The sequence below is a fragment of the Poecilia latipinna genome, unplaced genomic scaffold (genome assembly GCF_001443285.1).
Source record: "Poecilia latipinna isolate Pla-1442-1.1 unplaced genomic scaffold, P_latipinna-1.0 Scaffold1939, whole genome shotgun sequence".
Lineage (NCBI taxonomy): Eukaryota > Metazoa > Chordata > Actinopteri > Cyprinodontiformes > Poeciliidae > Poecilia > Poecilia latipinna.
Window position 1 is genome coordinate 69,207 of NW_015114555.1, and position 19,592 is coordinate 88,798.

Sequence of the window (19,592 nt, forward strand, 5' to 3'; positions counted from 1 at the left end):
CTAGGAACTTCCTGAGTTTTTTTTGTTGTTGCAATTTTTCTACTCTTGGAGTTCAGGAAGGACCTATTTTTTTCTAGAGAATTTGAATTTCTTGATGGTAATTTACTTTCTTCTCCATCTACACTGGCCTTAATATGCCATCACATTTTAAAATGCAAATAAAAGATAACTGAATAATTTTACACTTTTATTGTGACATACTCTGTTCAACCCCAGAGGAAAAAGAAATGTCTGAGAAAGTTGCAAAAGTAAATAGATTAAACTTCAATTGTGCTTTTCCAGTCAGACAACTTAAGGTACTTTACAGTACCTTAAGTACTGTAAAGTACCTTTCTGATACGCAAATCAGAAAAATGTGTGCACATAAAATTGTACAAAATACCTTAAAGGTGAGAGCACTATAGTGACACAACCAAAAACTGGAAGTCCTCCAAAATGGCGAAAAAAGACGAGAAAAACTGGTCTGAGTTGCTACTGAGGCCGAGAGCAACTTCAGAAAGCTGCAGGAATTTCTGGCTACAATCTCCCATCTGCTTCAGACGCAATGCAGAAACATTTTCTGAAGAGGAAAATCATGCAATCATGACTAAATAAAAAAACACACATCTGGAGTCTCCAAAAATATGTGGGAAGTGTCATGATCTGATGACTTTTGGTTACAAAAGCAACACCACACCCACTGTGAAGCATTTTATTTATTTTCTTATCTGATCTTTTAAGGTGGGTAAAATTTCATTTTCTAACTCATAGCATTGTTAGACACTTATTAAATCAGCTCCACATTGGTTTATTAATTCAGATTGATTATCGGTACACATAAAAATGGTAAAAAAAGAATCTTTTGTTGATAAACAGTAAAATAAGCAAATAAATGTAAATAGTGTCAAGTTACAAAATTTACTTTTATAATGCTGTTATGTTCATAAGGATGGACACTTAAAAAGTACATAAGTATAGATTACTGCATATCATTTTCTACAGTTTTTTAGTGTCCAAAATTTGTACTCAAGTTAGAACATCACTGCTTCAACCTATTTTTACTCGAGTAAAAATAAAAAGTTATCCAAGAAATTAGGCAAAATATATTTTTCCCAAATCAATTTCTTCAATAAAAAACTTTTAACATTTTAACAAAAACTGCAGGTGTGTGTCTGAATCTGGTGAATTGTAGATTAAAACATGTTTGTTTTTCATTCAGTGGGTAGAAAATCCAGAAATTTGACTCAAGTAAGAGAAGAAATACTTCATAATAAAGTACAGCATAGTAAAAAAAATATTCCTAAAAGTATGTTTTTTTTGTTTTTTGTTTTTTCTTTTAAAACTACTCAAGTAGGTCTAAATGTAATTGAGTAAATGTAACTAGTTACTACCCAAATCACACGGGAATGATAAAGCATCTGGTGTTAACATATTGGAAAGGGAGCCCAAAATTAAAACCTGCTTTGGGCTGCAAAAAAGCTTGTGCCGGCCCTGCATATAAAACATTTAAAATCATATATAGTATTCCGCAAAATGCAAACGATAATAAAAGTAAATAGGTAATTGGCCGGAACGTTGTGACCTGTTACCGCGGAGCCGCAGATGTGATAAACAGGCCGCCCCCTCCCTCCGTCCAGCCGCCGGCAGGTCGCTTCCAGCAGGTTCAGCCTCAGACTCACAGCCGCAGACGGTAACCGCCACGCTCCTCAGGCCTTTCTGCACAACAGCGGAAGAAATTCACAGCTTGACTTCAGCTTAGTTATTCACGGTACGTAGCTCTACGTTGTGTGTCATTTGTCGTTAAATAGTGATTATAACTGCTGTGTCTTTTTTAAAAATTATTATTTTAATAAAACGCCTCGGTCTGGTGGGTAAGAGGCCTCGCCGAGGCTAGCACACTGGTTAGCAGACTGTTTGGACACAATATAAATATTTATTTATCTTATTTGTAAAGTCACAGTATAATTATTGTCCTTTTTACGGTGTTAGATGGAAACTATATCCGAGATTTGTCCACAGTGTTCATTCCTAAACAGGCTAATTGTTCAGCATTTCCGTTGTTTCGCTTATGCACGTTAGCATGACCGGTCGGCTAATAAGTTAATGTAATTGACAACACCCCCACAGTTAACCTAAAATTACATTTACGGTTGTACAGTTTTATTATTACTAACTATAAATGACATATACTCATGTATTGTTAGTAGAAATGGAAAACGGCACGTTGTCAACGAGCCTTTTTAGTAGTTTTAGCTAACGTTAGCTTGTTTGCTAACCAACGCAAAGCATTAAACGCTGGTTCAATGCTTTTATTATTCAGGTCAGAACATCAATAAGAAAAAGAAATTAAAGTATGAAAAACGGTAATTGGGTTTAAGAGTTGAAACAAATGAATAAACAATCAAGGCATTTTCAAATGATGCAAAAATATTTTGCATGTAGGTTACCGAACAGTTACAGCAGCTTAACGTCAGTTTTTCTGGGTTAATTGGTTAATTTACTGTAAAGCTTTTGAAGTTTTAGATACTTAAAGTAGAATCTAAAACGTTGCAAGATTTTTCATATTTTCTTTTTAACTGCCATGAAACTTTCAGCAGTAGAAATATTTATCACTTGATATACTTTTGTCTTAGTTTTTATAACTAAGAACAGCAGAGGACATTATGGTATTTTATAAAAATTTAATTCGAAAATACTTTATTAATCCCAAATGGAAATTAATTGTTATGACTCATTCAAGATTCTTGAGTGTTATTGTAGATGGTGATGGCTGTGGACAGTCATGGGTTCGCCTGTGTCTTCTGCAGTTTCCGTCAAATCAGATCAGGCTGAATTGTGTTAAATGATTGATGGTCACAGTGCTGCCTGCTGAAGGAGACGTATGATGCTGTGGGTCGGAGGAGGCTGTGAGCCTGTTTCTGCGGGGGAAGCATTCTCTTAGAATCATATTTGAAATCAAACATTTTTAAATGCATGTTTCATGTGACATCACACTTCTGTGACCTTTGTAACTGACAGCCATGTTGGTAGGCAGTTGCTATGGAGTTGCTATAACAACAATAAACAAGCCACAAGGTTAGAACTAGCTCTGGCTTCGTTCTTATCTAACTTATAAACAATTCAAGTACATTACAACTACCTGAGTCCTCGACCCGCCTCTGTAACACTGACATAAATATCAGTGGTATTTACTTGCTGCCAAACTAGCAACATTATCTTAGCTGGTGGAGCTTTTATGCTAGCTAAGATGGGCATGTAGTAAACACTCTTCCTGTTCTCTAGAGAGCAGGAGATCGGCGGCAGCTTCTCATCGTCTGACACCTTTCGATCCTGTCAGCAGCCATTTTGTTTATATTTTTCTCTTGCACATTAGTCAGAAGTGTCCATATATTTTCTTTTTGTTGGTCTGGAAGCCATAGTTCATCGATGCATTGCACTGCGTTTGCTTGCCAATATGGCGGCGATCACTCGTGGTTCAGACTTGTGGGAACTGTGTTGCTTTAATCATCATTTTTTCATGTCGGTGTGTTCACCTCGTTTTCAGCACTTTCATCCTGGACACTGTTTGTTTTGCTCAGGCTTGAAAAGCAAGTGGAGAGGTATAAAAGTATAAAATCAGCAGATTGTTCTGGAAAACATTAACAGAGTTAAAGGAGATTCTGCTCTTCATTAAACTAAAATCATAGCTAATCTTCACTGAACTGATTTTTGGTTTTTATCAAACCAAAAGTATGATGTTGATCTTGGGCTACGTGTCTTATTAGTAATAAATAATCAAATTTAATTATTAATGTATCTACTGCCATAGAAAGTCCTCTTGTTTTTATTTGCTTCATCAGAATTTATGTTTTTGCAACTCAAATGTTTTTTTATGTTTTGTTTTAAAGTGACTTACTGGGAACTCGGATACTGGTTTAAAAATGTTTCTGGATCTGATTAAGATGAAAAACATTTCTGTGTGTCTGATGAAGCATAATCCATTTAAATGTTATAGATCTTTACACCTTGTTCTGTTGACATGCCTGAATGAATGCATAAACCTGCTCGTTATTATACTAAATACTTACAATAGTTCAAACTAAATATTTAGTATAAAAATGTCCAGGAATAAAATGATCAATAAGTTTATTGGCCATTTAAAAGGAAACTCTGTAAATAAGTGAATTTTACTTGTTTCAGGAAATGCCCACGATAAAACTCCAGAGCTCCGATGGGGAAATCTTTGAGGTGGACGTTGAGATCGCCAAGCAGTCCGTCACCATCAAGACCATGTTAGAAGGTGAATCATCTAATTATCGGTTTCTGAAATGATTTTTATCGAGTATAATCATGAATAATCGTGAATGTAATGCAGATGAATGCTGGTTTCTGTGTTTCCAGATTTGGGAATGGATGATGAAGGCGACGATGACCCCGTCCCCCTCCCTAATGTGAATGCTGCCATTCTCAAGAAGGTAACACACACACACACACACACACACACACACACACACCCCTGTTTGTTTATATTGCCGTTTTCCTGTTGGACATTTCAGTCTGTTTTGTTGGATCTTCTATGTATTTTTCTTCTCTGGGAATCATTCAACCGACATGAACAGTGAAAATACTCGATCCTTAAATTGTAATCTACCAGGTATTACAACCTTTAAAACAGTTGAATAGTAAACATAAATCTGTGCAGCAGGTTCTGACGGGCAACGTTGTTTTCTCCATGATAAAACAGACAAACTGTGACGATAGGACAGGATGAGACGCCAAAAGCTTTCTGCAGTTACAGCTGCCTTCACCGAGTCTGAGAATCGGTTCATTAAATGGTTGCACACTTTTCTTTTTACCCTTGGAGACGTTGAACCAGCTGATTTAAAGCTGAGCTCCTGCATGCGTCCGGTCAGGTTGCAGGTAAATGTGCATGCTGTGTTTTCCTGCAGGTGATTCAGTGGTGCACCCATCACAAAGACGACCCCCCTCCCCCTGAGGACGACGAGAACAAGGAGAAGAGGACGGACGACATTCCTGTTTGGGACCAGGAATTCCTCAAAGTGGACCAAGGCACCTTGTTTGAACTCATCCTGGTAAAATAACTTTTTACAGTGTAGAACTTTAAAACAAAACGCCCGTCTAAACAGAAACCCCTGACCGCAGCAGCTACTGGCAAACCTGGGATTATTTTTCTCTTCTCTAAATAAACTGGTACCAGTTATTTCAGGAATTTCCTTTTGGTCATAAATTATCAAACACTTTTGCTGCTTCGCTTTCAGTAAGGCTGAGATTATGAGCTGAAAAACTTAAAACAATACTACCGACTGGATTATCAAGATCAGTCTATTGATAATTATTGATTAGTTTTTTCACTTAAATATCTTACATGCAGCCAAACCGATGGTGTGACGTTTCCTGTTTTATCCAAGCCAATAGTTGAGTTGAAACAATCTTATTTTAAGTTTAAATGAGAACAGATGGTTGATGATTTGATGTGGGCAGCAGGACGGGTAAACAGGCCGATCATGTGAGGGGAAACCCGAGTGCGGACCTGGACCTGGTTCTGGTTCTGGTCCCTCACTGCGGCTCCCAAACAGAAACATGAGCTGATGAACCTTCACCCTCCACCTTTGTTTATAACCACAAACCCTAAGAGGCTTCATCCGTTTAAAGGATATCTAATGAGGAATAAATAACTTAAATGATTATTTTGATGCAGAACTGGCTATGACTCCCTGGAATAATATCAGTTTTTACCCCCAAATTTAGAACCATTATATAACACGATGGTGTGTTTTACAGTTTTACAGTACATCTGTTTAAACCACTGAGCCTGAAACGAATGTTGGACTCAGATTTTCCTTTGTTGTTGCTGTTATGGTGCAGAACCATTTCATCCTCTCACCGCCTCGCCTTATGCTGCTGCTCTTTATTTTTCTCGTCTGTTTAGGCCGCTAACTATTTGGACATCAAAGGCCTCTTAGATGTCACCTGCAAGACAGTGGCCAACATGATCAAAGGCAAAACCCCAGAAGAGATCAGGAAGACTTTCAACATCAAAAATGATTTCACAGAGGAGGAGGAGGCCCAGGTACCTATTATACTTTATTAAAACATAAAATGAGATCATTTTATTCGCTCGAGGCAAAACGAGAGTTCACCTGCCGGCTGTTCTGTGTGCAGGTACGCAAAGAGAACCAGTGGTGTGAAGAAAAATAAAGCGGAGAATCCTGCCAACACTACCACACTGAGAGGATTGTCCCTGCTTACTGGTTGCACTGGCGTTGTTCATACTTGTTAATATTTTACTTTTAGGATATTGACAGCCACTCTGCTCTCTAGTTCCCTTCATTTCTGTATCCCAATAATAGCATGACCATTTTAACTTGCCTGTGTGGTGTCATTAATTTAAAGATAAAATGCTTATTACCGTTTTCACACACTCTACATAAAATATAGTCCTGTTCTCATGGCTTTGTATCCTTGAAGGAGAAAAAAAACGATATCCCTCCTTCCAGATTATCCTTATTTTTAGTTGCTCTAGTTGTCTATTTTTTTTTTTACTGGAGATTATTCTTTTAGGTTCATTGAATTGAATAAAGTTACATTTTTGACAATGGAAAAACCAAGGGTGAATGTGATTTTTGCTCCACATTGGCTTTGTTTAAACCTGGAAGGCGTAACAGGAGGAATGAAGCTGGAAGCGGATAGATGTTTTCACCTTCATCACAGCGTTGACTCATAAATTTGTGTATTTAATTGGACACTCAGCTGTGATGCTGGTTTTTTTAGCTGGATAAGCGCACTGAAGGAGTTAATAAAACCTTTCAAATTAATGTGGTGTCGTCTTTCTGTCTGGAGTCACCAGTTTCAGTCGAGCAGTTTCTCTAAATGTCCTTCAATCATGCAGCTGCTTACTGAGTCCATAAGTGAAGCTTTTATACATTTATTTTTCAGCTGTATTACATGGTGATTATTGCTATATTTAAATTTCACTTTTTCAATTGAATGACTAAAATAAAACCACCTCTGGTAGATTAAGATGTAAATGTATAACGGGAATATCAGTGGTCCAAATGTTCTGTGATAATCGGCTGTTGGGCTGATTAGGACATAATTTTATCCTGAACACACAAAAGTACAATTAAGATTTTATCCATTCAGTGGTAGTAGTTCATATTTAAGCTACAGCTCCCACTGTCCATATTAGTTTTGTTTCTATTAAATAACTGGTAGTGATTTACTGTAAAGCCAGTGCTGTATACCAAGCCTTACCTTTTCAGAAATCCATCCATCCAGTGTCAAAGCTCTGTTTTTGGTTTAAAAATGAGAAATTTGAGTTTTAGAAAAAATAAATGCAATATTTCTTATAACTATCCCATTGGAAAAAAATAAGCCTGCAGCCTTAAACATTAAAAAAAACACTTTTAATAACATCAAACAAAAACCATACATCAAAGGGTTCAAAGCATGAAAGTACAAAGACATCTTCCAGTTGTTTCTGCCTGGCCTGAACCACAACAGCGCCATCTGCTGGAGAAGAATGGTACAGAAGCTCAGCCTACACTTACTGCGAGAAAACGGTGAAATGAAAACCTCCTTTCTCGAAATGTAACATTACAGTTGGAACATGCACCGACTGAACACAAAATAGTTTGAAGGCTTCTGCAATAATACTGGACCACAAAGGGTAAAATTTTGCACAAAAAAACATATTGCTTTTAGAAAAAAGTGGAAACTATAATATTTTTTTTCAAAAAGAATTTACCTTTTTATTCCATAAAAACATACAAAAGTTATTTATTATAATATAAAACTTTACAAGACAATGCAATATAATAGTACCCATCGGTCACAGATTAGTTTGCGGAGCTGCAGAGAAGGAAAAAAACAAATTTAAAGAAACATGACCTTAAAAATGAGATGAGATTCATACACAAAAAGGTAAAAAACAAAATGTAAAAAATTAACGGGTGAAGCTGGAGAATAGAAGCCTAAAAGTGCTAAAAGAAGTGACTTGGGAGTCTGCTTTACCTCCTCTGGAAATACAAACATAAAAGATAGGAATACTTTTCCCAGGAATCCGAGGTCCTGCTGGTCAGACGGGTCCAGAAGAGATAATGACATGAAAAACATGAATCTTAAAGTTACAAAGTGAGCACCAACTCTGAGGAGGAACCGTCCTGAAACAAAACCGACCAAAACTCCAACGGTTTGAGCCAAAACAAGAAGATTCTGAAAAAGTCTTTTCCACCTTTTGCCACATTATAATTCAATATATTTTAACTGGAGTGTTTGTGATGGACCAGTAAAAACAAACAGTTAAAATGCTGCTTCCATTTTAGACACATTTGCTCTGATTCTCTTCAAAGTTGCCAAAATGAAGTTCAGTCCTGGAAGGAAACTAGTTTGAGTCTGAAAATAATTGATCATATAATCAATAATCATTTGTGCCTGTCAGCAGGCCGGTCACCATAATCAATAAATCACATTAAAATGAACTCGATAATCTCCATTTGCATAATTTATCATTTTTCTACCAAAAACTGGATGATAAGTCTGATGCTTTTGTTTACAGTCACTTCATAATTCATTTATTTGTTTCTCTTGTTTGGTTTATTTATTTCAGATATTTAAAATGTCTTCCAGTTCCAGTTCATTAGATTGGAAGTTTATTGATCTCTGAGAATCTGATTGCATTATTATTCTGCCGTTACCGTTGTTTAGGTTGTAAATGGTCTCAAAACAAGAATATCATCATTTATTGCAATAAGTTCTGGGACAATTCATCGTTCCACAAGTCTGACCTGGAAGTGATCGCCGCCATCTTGGTAGGCAAGCACATGGCTTCGAAGTCAACAAAATGAAGGTTTATAGACACTCCTGAACAAAATGTCTGCTGATGGGATCGAAACAGGCCAGACGGTGGGGAGAAGCTGCCTCTGATCTGCTGAGACAGACGTCACTAATTAGTGAACAGGAAGTGTTTACAGCATGGAGGAGCTTCATTCAATCGATGCTAAACGGATTTATGAAGGACGTAAGAACTCTTCAGGTGAATGACACGGTTCTGGTGACTGCAGAGTGAGTACATGTACGCAGGCTACATGTCCGTCTTACCTGATAAAAGCTACGTTAGCTAAGCTAGTGTAGCTAGTTCAGCAGTAAGTACTACAGTAAATATCAGTGACGTGTTACACAGAGGTGAGTAGAGGACTCAGGTAGTTGTAAAGCAATATTTTTATAAGTTAGATAGCAACAAGGTGAGAGCTAATTCTAAGCTTGTGGCTTGTTTGTTGTTGTCATAGCAACTGCCTACCAAGATGGCAGTCAGCTATGAAGTTCCAGGAAGTGTGACGTCATGACAGCTGTGGATTTGTTAGTAACTGTGACAGGCCTCCGAAGCGTTAAGCACAAGGTGAACAGCTTGTTCTCATGTCGCTGCGGTGGAAACGGAAACCTTTGGAAAATCACGACTGCAGGATGAAAGGAGGCGACCAGGAGGATCTTCGTTCCTTTGGGGAGCCGAGGAGGAGAGTAGTGAGGTGGGACGGCCGCGGCGATCAGTGAGTCTCTGTTAGCACTTTGAGAGAAAGTCCCGCCACCTTGGCGGCGGACAGCGCCGAGGAGCAGAGCGTCTGCTTGCCCGACAGTTCCAGGGTCGGGGCGAGGTGGCAGAGGTCCGCCCGCTTGCCGGCGGACGGCTCCGACGGGAAGCGGGGCTGCGAGCGCGTGTGTGAGGAGCGGCGCGTGGAGGGGGAGGGCGGCGGGGACGGGGGCTGCTGCTGGTAGAGGCGGAGGCGCGCGGGACACGGGGACGGGGGCGAGTCTATAGCACTTAGATCTGAAGAAGATGGGCTGGGGCAGCCTCCTCCTTGAAGGTAGCGAATGCACTTCTTTTTCCTCCTAGGAACAGTCAGAGAGAGTTATCTGTGAATAAAGTGTGGAGACGTCAGCAGCGTTCAGTGGAGGCGCAGAATCACAGTGAGTCAATGAACACGAGACCAAATGAATTTCTGCTTCACACTTAAAAAGCGACATGAGACAGACATCCATCAGCTCAGAGCGCAAAACGGCAGTAAATCCATTCATCAATAACGTGTAATAAATGATCACACTGCTGGCGTTCGTCATAATTATTACATTCTAGTGAAGTGAAAACTTTTGGTCATTAGTTTCAGACTCTGGTTTTAACCTCTGCATTCAAGAAAAAAACTATTTTATGACTTAATGCAGTTTTAATGATGTTTTATCATATTATAATGCCCAATTTTATTACTTTATAACAATCAAACAAAATCAAATAACAGTCAATAATTCCTTAAATTGATGAAAAAGTTGTCAGATTATTTCCTGTCATATCAGTTAAACAACCTGCAAATGGATCTAAAACGTTTTCATCAATATTAAAGAGTTATTGACTTAAAACAAGCTATATTTCACTCAAAAGTTTGTTTAAAGTTAGTTTTTTCTTTTTTCAAGTTCACTAAAATATTTTAACTAGAAACTAAGACAAAATACTTGGTAAGATTCTGTTTTTTGCAGTGGGCAATAATTTACTGAGCTTTAATTACTGACTATTTGTATGGTTTCAATAAAAGGTTTATTTTTCAGTTCAGTGTTTCGTTGAGGAAATCGTCTGTCTGGTAAATCGGTGCGCCGTCACGCTGAACGTAGCGATGTTGCCTGAAGGTTTGGACGCGACGATCAGATCGTGTTTTCCTGCTGCGCTCTGTGAGGTGTTACGTTTAAAGCAGACCTCCATACCATCAAAGCAGCTAACAGGATCCCAAGATCATCACCAAAACATGAAATGAGTCACCAGGTTCAACCGCAAACTGAGGCGCTGCGCCGTATTTAGACTCAGAGGAGGAACTCTGCAGTAGAAAGTGATTCTAAATGTCAGAGTTCACCATCAAACGACGCTCGTCACCACATCGCAGGGATGGAGAAAGTAGAAAGCAGACGGGCATGAGAAGATGCAGCGCTGCAGGGAGTGTGTGTGTGTGTGTGTGTGTGTGTGAAGCTGTGGTGATAAGGCTTAAAACCACATTCAGCCCCTTTGTTCTCTCAAACCGAAACACACACTCAGGTTTCCATGACGCAACAGCGGGGAAGACGGCGGAGCGAGCGTTTCATGTCAGATTCCCGGCTCCTGCAGACTAGCCGTGGACCGCGGTCGACCCCCTGCAGCTCCGGCCTTATGGGTGGGAGCTGCTGCCCTCTAGTGGCTCAAACCTCCAGAAAACTAAAGGAGGCGAAACATCCACTGAAATATCCACAACAAATCATAAAACTGGTATTTATTAACAAGCAGAGGAGGCAGAGTATCCGAAAACTGAACTCAAGACATTTTTACTAAAGTAAAAGTAAAAAGTATTTGGTAAAAAGTCGACTCAAGCACTGAGTAACTGATCAAATTATCAATCATTTAAAATTTAAAGATCACATCATCAAAAGGACTAAAATATAAAGTTAAGTGGAAATTTTGGTATTTTAAAGATCAAAATGACAATAATTCATATGAAGAACAAAAAATAACATAATCAGGACAAAGAAACGTTTCCAGGTTGAAAGAAAGACGATCTGATTATCGGTGATTATCAGCTCCGGTTTCTGGCAAAATTATTTTACCAACTAATAATGTGATTAATAAGGAAACATTCTTTTACCTGCAGCACACGATCTCCCTCTTTGGCATTAAACGCATGAACAATACATGTCCAGACAAAAAGCGGCTAACGGGAACCAGCAGAAACTTTTCTGTTCAGGCAGTTTTGGAAAAACTGTTTTTGTAGAAAAAGCAACAGAAATGACCAAAGTTGAATTTATTTTTTTGCTGAAGAAAATGAAAATCTTTTAGGTTGTGTTTTATTTCCTGAGTAATTTAAAGCTAAATTCTTCTAGTTTTGGGTCAGACTCGGTGTGTTTGGGTTTGGATCAGCAGGTTAGTGACAGACGACATGCAGAGCTCAGAAAGTGACCGATCCCCGAGAGACAGAGCTGATCATGAACAAAGTTTCCTTTGCTGATTTTGGGCCTGGGAGAAATATTCACACCCCAAGAGATTTTGATGTTCTGTCACGCGGCAGCCGGTCCAATCAGCCGCTCTGCAGTGAGACGAGTTGGACTGACAGACCGGGTCGCTCCAAACCTTTACAGGCAACAATATTCAGCAGCTTTCTGCCTACATCTAAAAACATTTAAGACAAAAAAAACTTGGTATTGGCCAAGATTGGAAATCGGTGATCAGCCAAAAAACTGCAGTCGGTGCATCGATAAGCTTCCCTGAGACGGGAAAACCGTTGGGAACAGTTTTTGTCCAAAACATAAATGAAAGTTTAAAACTTTTTAAAAGAAATATCCTGTTTCCACTTCATAAATATTAGCACAAAAAAAATCCATAAAACAGGCTAAATGTTGCAGCTGTAATGTGATAAACATCAAAAACGATCCCTGATGTTTAACAAGCCTCATCTGCTGACTCACATTTGGCCAATTATGATATTTTTTTGTCTGAAATGTTGCTAAGTATACAAGAACGTCTCTGAGTTGGTAACGGAGGGCCGGTCGGTCAGGCTGACCTCTCATGCAGAGCAGACCAGGTCAGATGCCGACTTCAGACCTTTGCTGAGGTAGAAAAGATCGGCTTCACATGGAAGCACCGGCCGATCGCTGAACTCTCAAAATTAAGGAAATCAGCTCCAATAAATCGGAGCGTTCCTGTGAAGAACAGGAGGAATGATACGGACGGGTAAATCTGGAGGTGACACTGTCAGAGTGAGGTGAAAACCGCCTCCATGGCCGCTCTGTCTCCTCAGAAAGGCTGAATCAGACCGAAGTGATGAGCAGACGGGGGCGTTTTACGCAGCGTCGGCTGAGTGGAAGTGGAGGAATGTCGGTTACACACCTGCAGGGACCGCACCAGTCCGTTTGTTGGTTGAGGCCGAAGCGAGCCCGGCATTTCTTAGGAGAGCCCGGGTCTGAGCGCACAATGCACAGCATGCAGGAGAACAGGAGGAAAAGCAAAACATAGATGTAATAAACAGGAGGAGCGAAGGAAGAGGGGGAAGTTAGAGGGTCACAGGAAAACCAGAAAACAACGGGAGGAGAGATACACAAGAGAAAAAAGCCAAAACTGTTAGTAGCACAACGCGACAGTGACAAACAGCACAGATGCAGTTAATGTCGCTCAGATTAAACTCTCTGAGGAAAGCAGCCGTGCAAAAAAACAAAACAGAAAAACCTTCATGTTCTGCAGAGAGCAGCAAACAGAAATGCATTTTCATCGAGCCTGGATTCATGTGGAACATTCACACTCCTGGATTTACACTTTTCTAATTCAGGTTGCATGGAAAGCAGAGTGGGTGGGTGGTTTGACGTTAGAGTCACTTCCTGCCTCAGCAGTGAGCTGCAGCACCAACGCAGCACAAAGTTTCTGCTCATTCTGCCAGCAGAGTTCACACAGAGATGCTTACCTGTGTTGGAGTCCTGCTGCTTCTCCCGTTTTCTCCTTTTCTTCTTGCCCTGTTGGACAAACACAAACAAAAATGGCCCCAGATTTATCAAGTTAATTTCATTTATTTTTAGACAACAATAACAACATACACTGCAAAAACACAAAGGGTTACTGAGTAATGTTGGTCCAGAACAAACATCTTAGGTCACTTGAAATAAGACAAAATTAACTTACAAATAACTTTTCAGCAAAATATGACTTTGTTTTATGTCAATAATTCCTTAATGTTGATGAAAAAGTTCTGCTGGCAGATTATTTAATTTATAACAAGACATTTTTATGTCTATAAAGTGAAGTGAAATAATCTAACAGGCTCTTATATCTTGCTGAAAAGTTATTCATAAGTTAGTTTTGTCTCATTTCAAGTGTTCGAAGATATTTGCATTAGAAACAGAACTACTTGGTCAAATTTTGTGTTTTTACAGTGTAGAGTCTGATTCCTCTGTGCATAACACAATAAAATATTTTCAGTTTATATAACCTTGCAAAAGTATTAATACCCAATGAACCGTTTTAAATAGATGCAGAGAATCTGCTCCGTTCATAAAACGGTTTGAAATCTTTGTTTTTGCTGTTGAGATTTTAAGGACATCATTTGTTTTTACATGCAGGTCATGATAATCTGAAAAAACTCAACTTAAACTATAAAAATGTTGATTGTTTTTATCTGGGAATTCATAATTTTGAAGAAATGAAAGCATAAAGGTCATCTAAAGTTTACAGAATCCCACACAAACAAAAAGCATGAAACATTTATTACCTAAAATAAAATACAAAATCAGCTGTTCAGTTTAACTGCAAAAATACAAAATATTACCAAGTAATTTTGGTCTAGTTTCTAGTGCAGATATCTTAGTGCACTTAGCAACCCCAGCCAAGCCCCACCCGTTACCTAGCAACCCCAGCCAAGCCCCACCCGTTACCTAGCAACCCCAGCCTAACCCCGCCCGTTACCTAGCAACCCCAGCCAAGCCCCACCCGTTACCTAGCAACCCCAGCCAAGCCCCACCCGTTACATAGCAACTGGCAGATCATTTCAGTTATAAAAAGGGAAAAATGTCATGTTATTAGTTCAATAATCTGCCAATGAAACTAGAACTTTTTCATCAACAGTAAGGAATTACTGACTTAAACTCATATATCTTGCCAAAAGGTTCCTTGTAAGCCAGTTTTATCCTTTTTCAAGTGTTCAAAGAAATTAGACCAAAAATACTTGGTAATATTTTGTGTTTTTGCAGTGAATTGAAATAAAACTTAACTCAGGTATCTGACAGAGACAGATTTAAAACACGACAGAAACAACCAAAGAAACCCCCCAAATTTATATTCTGTCCAACCACAAACTTCAGTGTTTCTTGTGGGATTTAATGTTAAAGACCAACACAAAGCAGAAGAAAAATAATTTCATAATAATCATAATTTGTTGTGAGCAAAAAACCTTAAGAAAATATATGTTTTAGCTATGCATTTCATTCTGGCTAAATGAAAAAATAACTTTCCTGCTAAAGAAAGCCTCCTCCACATCATGATGCTGCCGCCACCATTTCCCCTGATGGGCGTGATGACTTCAGAGTTCAGGCCATCACCATGAACAGATGGACTACATCCACTGATAAGGTGTAAAATAAATTCATTGTTTTCCTTTCGCTTCCATTCTGTGTTGATCTGGTACGTAAAATCCAAATATAAAACACTAAAGTTGGTTTTCGGTAGGAGTATTAGTACGTTTGCAAGGCTTTTTGTAGTTTATTAAAAAAAATAAACTTTCTGAAGTGTTGCTCCATGTTGAAATGCAAACAAAAAACTCAAACATGAAAAGTTAAAAGCTACAACCAGAAACTAAAGCAAGAAAGAGAAACAAAAGCTTCTACTGCTTCAGTCACTAGAACCGAGTTTCATGCACAACCTTCAGTTTCCACCAGTGTTAAAAAGAGCAGACGTCTCCTATAAAATCCTTTTTCATTTCAGATCACTCAGAAAAGACAAACTTGACATTTCTTTCGCTGTTTCTCGAGTGTTAGTGTGTGTTGAGGTAAACATGAGAGTTCTTCTGCTGCTGATGAACCGAGGCTGAGATGAAGGATGTGGGGAGAGGAATCTACCGCCTACGCTGCGCCGCCTCGCTCTGCGCCGCCTGTGTGGTTTACAACAAGTCATCCTGCAAATGGAGCTCCTGCTGTGTGTGTGTGTGTGTGTGTGTGTGTGTGTCTGTTTGTCTGCGTGTGTGTGTGTTTAATGTCTGATGCTGCAGCATAACTCGATATGTTTGGAGAAACCCCTGTCTGCGAGCAGAACAGGAAGAGAAGCTCCACACACGTAGAGGGTTTCTCCTGCAAGTCACAGAACATGCTAGAAACCACCACACACACGCACAAACACACACAGACATGCACACACACACACAGACACGCACACACACACAAACACACAGACACACACACACACACACACACACACGCACACACACACACACACACACACACACACACACACAAACACACAGACACACACACACACACACACACACACACACACACACACACACACACACAGAGGATTTTCACATTAAATGATTTGTTTGTTTTGATGGGAAAAGGGATTTTCTTGTCACCTGCCCCGCCTCGTTTCATTCAGACTTTCTCACAATGTTTTAACGGCGACACTTTAAGCTTCTTAGAAAATGAGATTTCAGTCAAGCTGCTGCTGGCCACGCCCCCAACTCAACGTTTACACTCAGATGTGAAAATGGCTGCAATCAGATACTCTGCTATCCAACTGTACATCTTTGAAAAGAATTAGTGGAGCCTCCTGCACAACAAGTAGTTTCTGGATGGAGTCAACAACAAAACTCTTGTCTTTTCCAGCAGCCATTGTACAGGACATACAGCAGGAAAACCAACTGACCAAACGTGCTGGAGCTCAGCTTAGGTTGCTAGGTACCAGACGGAACTCTTCTGGGGTTGCTAGGTAACGGGCGGAACTCTTCTGGGGTTGCTATGTAACAACGTAGTGCCTGCTGTTTTGTAACATTATTCCGGAGGTTTCTGAAACGGCTCGTTTTCTACACACTAAAACAAACATGTACTTATTGCTAACGGGTGTTTTTTGTTTTTTAAGTGCTTGGTTGTTTTGTAGAAGCAGTAGAAGTCAAAATGGAAGAATATAAATGTGCAAAAGTATTTTCTTTTCTTTTTTTTTTGCATGATAGTTTCCCTTTATGCTGCTCTTTCTCCAAACTCCTTCAGGCTGGATTTTCTTTGGATTAACAAGCATTTCCTGATTTATTTTATGTTTTTTGGTAGAACTACTTAGGGTGAAGGGATTGTTTTGGATTATTAAAATTGTATTTTATTATGAAATGATTTAGATCTGCAGAAACAAAGCAATAAAAATAAATGTTACATGTAACAGAAAACCAAACAGAATCATTTCTAACTGAATCTTTGGGATCAGAAACTATTTTCCAGTTGAACTCAGTGAAAAAGAGAATATTTCCTTCCTTATTTCTTTACAACATGACTTTTAGATGCTGCTCGTCTCCTATACAGAGATTTATTTTCAGGTGCAGAGAAACGATGACTTCAAGACTAAAAGTTAAGATTACATTAAAATATTGCAAGAAAGTCTGACTCTTTGGAAGGTGACGTGAGGAAATTGGCCAAAGTGCAGCAGAAATATGTCAAAATGTGTTTTTTCTCAAACAAAGCAAAACAGAAGGACTGATAATAAAGTAATTAATAACCAAATGAAGCTGTTGTAGTGTTTGAAATGATAAATAAACGGATGCAGCGAGGCCAGCCATGCAGCCCTGCTCTCTGTTAGTTGGAAAAAGACGGCTGATTTATACCTCTGTGTGATGGAGAGTTTTAGTAGAGATAGAGATTTGAAATGCATCCACATCTTACCGACCGGAGGGCCTGTCCTCGTTTACATGCTTCAAACGTGAGCAATCTCTCAGGAGGGTGCATGCAAACTTTGCACAGAAATACCCACAGCCCCCTCCCGCTTTCATGCAGCTTCTCAAACACTTTATTTTTATGTTCTTATTTTTACCCCACACCACAGAGGTATAAATCCACCATTAGACGAGTCCCTACCCAATCAGCTTTACTCTTTTCCCCTGCGACCCCGCTAAGGCCCGCCTCCTGCAAGAGTTCAACAGCAAACTGAGAAGTCAGAGGCACACAGCAGCCCAGATTCAGCAAAACCCCAAAACATTGATCTTTCAAAGAAACCAGCATGCACCACACGCCGGCCATCTTTAAACGTTTCACTGTGGGTTTACAGGCAGAGGCGTCAATAAAATTCAGAGAATCAAATCGGATGTTGAGCTTCGAATGATTTGGGCTTCATCAGTAAAAACTGATAGGAGATACTTTAATTTTACAAACATCTGATGTGATTTACTTATTAAAGTGTAAAATTGAAAAAAAGATTCAATTTAAATAAAGTTGGTAGGCAACAGAAAATTGAGAATCAAACTGAAAATAAAATTTGAAGAACAAACGTTTCATTGTTTGCTTTTTTTTAATTTCAATTTGAAAAAAAAAGAGTTTATATAAAATTTGAGAGAAATTTCACATTTTGCTCCAGTTTTTAAAAGATTCTGATTATTGAAGCATAAAAATATGCAAATTTGAATAAGGAGACTCATTTGAGGACAGTTTTATTTAAACCAAAACAAACTAAAATTAAGAACCACAGTTTGAAACAAAATAAAAATTCTTAAAAGGCCTAAAAATAGCAAAATATCCATTTCCTACATCTTTTGAATGACACTGCAATCATCTGCAGCTCAGAATACAAACCAAAACAGTCAATCAGCTGGAGAAATATTACAAAATAGGTGTGATGAAGCAAACCACAGATAAAATACATAATTTAAATATAAACAAATATAAAAACAAGTCAATATGTTTCAGAAATTCACGGTTTTAGGTTTGACTCCAACATTTTCCAATAGTTAATCCTGTTAATCCAGATTAGGAAAACCTTTTAGCAAAAAGGTTCCTTCTTTAAGAACCTTTTACCTGCTGAACATTCGTCACATTTCAGAGCATAAATATCGTAACAGCCTGCCATACCAGACTACTACCACTAAATTAAACTGATATAAACTAATACGTATTAGTGAATTAAAATACAGTAAAAGTATTTACAGTGATTTCTGAGTTTAATTGTTGTTTACTCCACTGTTGCTGTAACCACGGCAACGCGTTGACGTCTATTTCTCCGACCGCAAACCCAGACACAAAATTCATCATTTCTGCACAACAGAAAGGAGGGGCTGCAACACTTTCCTGTTTATGTTTTTCTTAATCAGCTCCTTGGTCTGAATATGTTCACTCTGAGCCAGAGAGCTAGAGTTAGATGGAAACAGGTTGGGGAGGGGGAGGAGCAGAGCAAAGTAACTTACGTAGTTGTCTCTAGCAGACCAGGTCGGGTAGAGCTGCATGTGGAGCTGTCTCTCTTTCCGGGCCAACTCGTAGTACTTGGCCTGCTCCTCCCGGGTCAGAGCGTGCCACTGGGAACAAATTCAGGTCAGAATTATTTACTGATCCAAAACCGATCCCTTCAGAAAATTAACAACTTTCAACCCGTTTCTCCAAAAAAGAAAAACATTTGCAATGAATATTAATAAAAACAAAACAAATGTAGCAGTGGGACCGCCAGGGGGCGCTGTGGGGCCTCAGAAAGGCGGAGAGAAGATGAGAAAAAACGTGCTAAAATAATAAAAAAGAATTGAATCCCATGATTTTTTTAATCTTAACGTTTTCATATTTTTTTCTGATTATTTTAAAAATAAAATATGAGTTAATAATTTATTTCTCATTTTCTGACTGGCTGCTTTGCTCCTCAGGCTAACATAGCTAGCAACAAACTGACAAGAAAATAACCAAAAGGAGCGACTCTGAAAAATACAATTTGATTCATATTAATATAAAATATTACAGATTTTCTTATTATTAAAAGAGAGGATTTTGTTGAAAATTTTTATTATTTGGTAATTGCCACAATATATTATCTAATAATTAAATTTTCAGGCAACAAAACTCATGACCAACTACAATCAGATGGTACGATGCAGCATTTATGCTAAATGAATGTAACAATA

The 19,592-nt window shown here is 38.7% G+C and overlaps 2 protein-coding genes across 5 annotated transcripts in view; one reads left to right on the forward strand and one right to left on the reverse strand.

Moving 5' to 3' along the window:
* The first annotated feature begins 1,571 nt into the window (after nucleotides 1–1,571).
* skp1 (S-phase kinase-associated protein 1) lies at nucleotides 1,572–6,450 on the forward strand. Its single transcript, XM_015015656.1, has 6 exons — nucleotides 1,572–1,747; nucleotides 4,159–4,258; nucleotides 4,360–4,433; nucleotides 4,908–5,051; nucleotides 5,909–6,049; nucleotides 6,142–6,450. Exons 2-6 carry the CDS (start codon nucleotides 4,162–4,164, stop codon nucleotides 6,175–6,177), a joined length of 492 nt encoding a protein of 163 aa, XP_014871142.1. The 5' UTR covers nucleotides 1,572–1,747; nucleotides 4,159–4,161; the 3' UTR covers nucleotides 6,178–6,450.
* Nucleotides 6,451–9,180: 2,730 nt separating this feature from the next.
* tcf7 (transcription factor 7) overlaps nucleotides 9,181–19,592 on the reverse strand; it is a 29,332-nt gene continuing 18,920 nt past the window's right edge. For 2 of the 4 annotated variants that reach the window (XM_015015651.1, XM_015015653.1), the window contains 5 exons: nucleotides 18,894–19,001; nucleotides 17,575–17,622; nucleotides 13,437–13,485; nucleotides 12,869–12,941; nucleotides 9,181–9,864 (listed from right to left, as the gene is read on the reverse strand). In XM_015015651.1, coding sequence (XP_014871137.1) covers nucleotides 9,522–9,864; nucleotides 12,869–12,941; nucleotides 13,437–13,485; nucleotides 17,575–17,622; nucleotides 18,894–19,001 — 621 coding nt within the window. In that variant the 3' untranslated portion in view covers nucleotides 9,181–9,521. Of the gene's footprint in view, nucleotides 9,889–12,868; nucleotides 12,942–13,436; nucleotides 13,486–17,574; nucleotides 17,623–18,893; nucleotides 19,002–19,592 lie in introns of all 4 variants that reach the window. The other 2 variants (XM_015015654.1, XM_015015652.1) reach the window with 2 other exon arrangements.